Genomic DNA, 5,875 nt, shown 5'->3' on the forward strand with positions numbered 1-5,875 from the left:
GCAAATCACAATTGCAATAAGATACCCCCTTACTTCCACTAGGATCACTGCAATAAAAAAGGCAAATAACAAATTCCAGTGATGATGTGGAAAAACAGGTGAAATAAGCCAGTCACAGAAGACTACAACTACAATACAGGATTCCATTGCTATGGACTATCCAGAATAGACAAAAATCATAGAGACAGGAAAGGGAGCAGTGGAAACCAGGGCCGGAAGGAGCTGAGAATGGAGCGTGACGATGAATGAACAGGGGAGTTGGGCATGAGGAAAATGTTCTAAAATTGCTTGGAACGACAACTGCATAACTTTCTGAACACACTACACACACCGCTCAAAACTACACTTGGAAGGATGAGTGTTCTGGTATATGACTTTATATCTCAATAAAGCTGTTATTAAAAGATAACTAAACTAAAATAACATAATTTTGGGAAGCACACATTTAGAAAGCAAAAACAATCAAGAAGGTGAAGAAGCAGTTACCATAAAGACAAGATAATGATCTCACTGAAGCAGGAGGGCATGTGATTGGCAATGGCACATAGATGACTTCTATGAAGCTAAAACTTAGATTACCTCACAAGAGTTGTACTTACACAGCTATTTCTCTCTCCCCTTCTCCCTCCTTTCCTGTTTATCTTTTTCAGTAAAATACACACAACATTAAACAACCATCTTAACCATTTTTAAGTGTACAGTTCATTGGCATTAAGTTCATTCATACTGTTGTGCAACCATCATCAATACCCACTTTCAGAACTTTTCATCATCCCAAACTGAAAGTCTGCGCCCATCAGACAAGAACTCCCCATTCTGCTATTACCCCACCCCACGTAACATCTATTCTGCATGTCTCTATGAATTTGCGTATTTCTGGAATCTCATATACATGAGATCACATGATATTTGTCCTTTTGTGTCTGGCTTAACTGTTTTCATTCTACTAATTCATTGAAAAGCACATTTATGTTTTATGCATATTTTGTGACTGTGTTAGGAATCAAAATAAAAAACTTAAGAAAATAAAGGAGTGATACAAATTAGAACAGAATGTCTGTACACTCTTTCAAAGAATTTCATTGTAAAACAGAGAAAAGGATAATAAACTAGATGGTGACTGGAAGGTGATGTGGGCTGAGAGGGATGGTTTTATAAAGGTGAGAAAATTACAGGAAATAATAAGACTGGATCCAGCAGACAAACACATGCTGAAGATGTAAAAGAGAGAAGGGAGAAATGCAAGAGTGTAGTCCATGAGAAATTAAAAGGGAAAAACACTCCACACACAAGTAAAAGGATTGGTCTTAGACTGGAGCAAGGACAATTTATTCACGACAGTGGGAGGAACATTCAGATACAGCTAGTGGACTCAGCTAGTGTCTATATGTGGAGGTAGTCTTTTGATTGCTTCTATTAATATTTTTCTCAGTGAAATATGAGGCCAGAAGAAATTAGGAGAGTGAACTGAACAGCAAAATGTAGAAAGAAGTACATTTTGAGATCATGTCTGTGGCGGCATGGTTTTCGTGGGTTTTTCTGAAGACATTTACAGATATTCAGGGCAGGCACGAAGCCAAGTAGAAACACAGAAGATACAGCAAATGAGACACTGCAGCAACCACACCTGGGAGCTATTTATTCATTCAATGATTCTTGTTCGTCTACTCTCGAACAAGCACTCTTCTAGACCTGGGAGAGGGTATAAGGAGGAACAAACAGAAGTGGCCACCGAACACACGGAAGTCATATACAAACACAGGGGAGACTTCAGGATTCCTAGTCTTCAACAGGCGTGGTCTTAAGATGCTGCTATGCCAGGACCAGCCCAGGTAATAGGTCTGGAGATACTTACCAACCAAGGTTCCCATGATAACTGCACACAGGGGAGACTGCTCTGTTGGCATCTCCCATACACACTTTTAGTGTTATAAATACACACCGTGTCATAAACAGAACTTGAGAAACTGGATTCTGATGATGTTTTTAAAAAGTAGGGCATGTCATTTGTCCCACGGGTGACCAGCACACCGGGGTTTATCTATCTGGGGGCACAAGGCAGGTACCACACTGGCTTTATCTGACAGATTGGTCTGTTGTGCATTGCATCTATAATGCCATGTTACATCTAGTTACAATGTCCATGTGATACAGAACAAGAGTTTTAGAAGAGAGGAAATGGGCAATGGAGTGTGCCCACTGAAGACCTCCAAGCCTCCTGGTCTAGAACATTAGGAGTCAGCTGAGCAACGGACGATCGGAGGAGTGGGGGAGGGGTGTTCCTTGCGGTACAGTTGAGGAAGGCAGGGAGGTTTTGTTTCCTTTCTCAAGGTACAGCCTTGCACCTTAGAGTTTGCAGTCCCACTTCATGATTACAGCGCTTCCTAATGTCAGGAAGACCTTAACTACTAGAGTTGAGGGTGTGGAGGGGAGTCACAGAGAAAAGACACTATCTGAAGCATAACAGAGAGACCCGAAAGACTCGGAAGGACACAGCCAGAGGCTGACCTCTGAGAGGCAGGCAAGAGCCACCCTTTGTGCAGCCAGCACAGATCCGAAGTGAGTGCCTGTGACAGACTGTCTGTGTGTCAGAGCAGCTGCTGCTGCTGGACACAAGCCCTGCATCATCAACGGACTCACCAGGGCCACGTCAGTGGCAGCGTCTGTGAGAGACTCTGCCTCTATACTGCCTTCTCTACCGAAAAGGCAGGTGGCTATGTCTGAGGCTATCCGAGTGCTTCACACTTGGGCTCCTCAGATGAAGGGCTTGAGGCGGGCCCTGGTGCCAGGACTTGCACGTGCCAGGTTGGGGATCCTGTTGTTCTTGGTACTGATTTCTCTGCCAAGCCTGTACTGTGACCTGGGCTCACTATATCACTCTTCCTATGAAATAGTCATTCCCAAGAGGCTGACAGTGGAAGCAAGGGAAGACCAAGCGGAAAAGCTCTCCTATATGCTATTTATGCAGGGCCAGAGGCAGCTGATTCACCTGACGGTGAAGAGAGACTACTTTGTGGATAACTTCCCGGTCTTCAGCTACCACAATGGCATCCTGGGGCGAGAGATGCCTCTCATCTCGCAGGACTGTCACTACGAAGGCTACATAGAAGGAGTCCCAGGTTCTTTTGTTTCTGTCAACACCTGTTCAGGCCTCAGGGGCCTCCTGATTAAGGAGGAAAAATCCTATGGCGTTGAGCCCGTGCACTCTTCCAAACGGTTTGAGCACGTGTTGTACGCCATGGGCCACGAAGCTCAAGTCTCCTGTAGCGTCACGTCCAAGGACAGCCAAGTGGCGTCCACCAGCCAGCAACCACAGAGCGCCAGGCCTCACAGCTTGCAGGTGCCATCCGACTTGTGGTCACGTACCAAGTACGTGGAGATGTTTGTCGTGGTCAACAACCAGCGGTTCCAAATGTGGGGCGGTGACGTCAATCAGACAGTCCAGAGAGTAATGGACATCATAGCTCTGGCCAACAGCTTCACAAGGGGAATAAACACAGAGGTGGTGCTGGCTGGAATGGAGATTTGGACTGAGGGGGACCTCACAGAGGTCCCCGTGGACCTGCAAGTTGCACTCAGGAATTTCAACAGCTGGAGACAAGAGAAGCTCTTCCATCGTGTGAAGCATGATGTTGCCCACATGATCGTGGGACAGCATCCTCAAGAGGGTATGGGGCAGGCATTTCTCGGTGGTGCCTGCTCAAGTGATTTTGCAGCAGCCGTGGAATCCTTCCACCACGAGGATGTCCTCCTGTTTGCAGCACTCATGGTCCACGAGCTTGGACACAACTTGGGTATTCGGCACGACCATTCGGCCTGCATTTGTAAAGATAGGCCCTTCTGCCTCATGCGTGAAAACATCACTAAAGAAAGTGGCTTCAGCAACTGCAGCTCTGACTCCTTCCACCAGTTCCTCTGGGAACACAAGGGGGCCTGCCTGTTTAACAAGCCTGGGCACAAAGGCCGCTTACGGAGGGATTCGAACTGTGGCGATGGCATTGTAGAAGGAGATGAGCAGTGTGACTGTGGTAGTGCATGTGACGTGGACAAATGTTGTGACACATCATGTAAACTGAAGCCGACTGCATTGTGTTATCCTGGACCCTGCTGTAATGCTACATGCCAATATAAACAAACTGGACACAGTTGCCGTCCTGCTTCAGGAGAATGTGACCTTCCAGAATTTTGTCTTGGTACCTCTGGGGAGTGTCCCCCAGACACCTACAAGCTCGATGGTTCACTATGTAAGGGTGCTTACTACTGTGTTCAGGGTGTATGCAGGTCTGCTGATGCTCAGTGTTCTGAAATGTATGGGTATCCGGCAAAAGCTGCTTCAGAAGACTGTTTTCGGTCATTTAATGGAAAAGGGAACAGATTTGGAAACTGTGGTATTCCCAGTGCCGGTGGCTCAGCATATACTAGATGTGAAAATGAGAATATATTTTGTGGGAAAATGATATGTACAAATGTTCAAAGGCTACCAGAGACTGAAGTCAATTATACATTGCTTCAGACCCCTTATGCAGATGACTATTGCTGGTCCATGGATCTGTATGGTGTTCAGGATGTCCCAGATTCTGGAGATACAAAGAAGGGCAGTCTTTGTGGCTCACGGAAAGTCTGCATGAACTTCACCTGCTCAGATGTCAGTGTTCTTGGGTACGATTGTGATATAAAGGTAAAGTGTAACGAGAAAGGAGTTTGCAACAATAGAAAGAACTGCCATTGCGATGATGGTTTTTCCCCTCCTGACTGCAAAAACCCAGGAACTGGTGGTAGTGTGGACAGTGGCATCCCTAGTTTGGTTAATAGCGAAACAGAGTCTGGAGGTGGCGGAAATGCTACCGTAGCTCCCTCAGCCACTAATTCTATCGTAGGCATGTTAACCTCATTAACTGCATTATTTTTGATCTTATTATTACTACTTATAATTCTTTGTGCCTGCATGTGTCGTAAAAAGGACAAAGGAGAAGCTGCTAAACCAAAAGAGGAACCAGCTGTCCCAGCAGCGGCTCCCACGGCAGCAGCTGTCCCGGAAGAGGCACCTCCAGAAGGGGAGGCCGAAGAGGAAGAGGAGGAAGAGGAGGAGGAGGAAGAAGAGGAAGAGGAAGAATCAGAGCCATAAGACAAGCAATGGGAGAAAGAAGCCTAAGACATCAAACACCTCAAGCACTGAGTGGGAACGACAGGCTCACTGAAGCAAAGGTGAAGTGGGAATTGATAACTCCAGTGGCTCTGACTATGATTATATACTCTATAAAAATATACTATTGTAGGAGGAGGGATTCTATCACTTTTGTCACTCACTTTAGTCATTAAGGTTTTATGGTTTTAATTATACATTAAATAACTTACAGCTTTTCCACATTTAAATTTGAACTCTTCACATGCATCTATTGACATCAACATCCTTGTCTTGGGCTAATTTTTCCAGGTACCAGAATCTTTTTCAGGAAATTCCATCTTTCATCTACGTTGTTTGATGTATACCACTATTTGTACCTGCATTTACTATTATCACTTGGATTTTCAAGCAACAGCTATCTACTATATAAGAACAACTGTTTATGTGACTCATTGTTCTAATATGGCCTTTTATAAATGTGCATTCAAGAAATGAGTTTTTTAAAGCAAAAAATAAAACCCTATTCAGATTAGATATCTCTTCAGATTCAATGTGGTATAATTATTGAGTCTGTTTTCTTCTGGGACTCTGTGGGGTGGAATATATCCAGTAAGTCAGAAGACCCCAATTGCCCCAGGGTCAAGGGGCTAGTGTTTCAGTCATTTTCCAATTCTGGCAGATGGTGAGTGTGCTCAGTCATGTCCAACTCTTTGTGACCTCATGCACTGTAACCCACCATGCCCCTCTATC

The 5,875-nt window shown here is 44.9% G+C and overlaps 1 protein-coding gene across 1 annotated transcript; it reads left to right on the forward strand.

The window, feature by feature from the left end:
* The first annotated feature begins 2,000 nt into the window (after nt 1-2,000).
* LOC122693133 (disintegrin and metalloproteinase domain-containing protein 1a-like) lies at nt 2,001-5,316 on the forward strand. The gene is made up of 2 exons (XM_043900731.1): nt 2,001-2,062; nt 2,593-5,316. The coding sequence occupies exons 1-2, from the start codon at nt 2,001-2,003 to the stop codon at nt 5,123-5,125; spliced, it is 2,595 nt and encodes an 864-aa protein (XP_043756666.1). The 3' UTR covers nt 5,126-5,316.
* Nucleotides 5,317-5,875: the final 559 nt, after the last annotated feature.

The sequence above is a fragment of the Cervus elaphus genome, chromosome 5 (assembly GCF_910594005.1).
Source record: "Cervus elaphus chromosome 5, mCerEla1.1, whole genome shotgun sequence".
NCBI lineage: Eukaryota > Metazoa > Chordata > Mammalia > Artiodactyla > Cervidae > Cervus > Cervus elaphus.

Excerpts from the sequence above, each read along its gene's own strand:
- LOC122693133 (XM_043900731.1), top strand. The coding sequence starts at position 2,001 with ATGTCATTTGTCCCACGGGTGACCAGCACACCGGGGTTTATCTATCTG. Across the intron at positions 2,063-2,592 it reads TATCTGGGGGCACAAGGCAG|AGCAGCTGCTGCTGCTGGAC; the intron begins GTACCACACTGG and ends TCTGTGTGTCAG.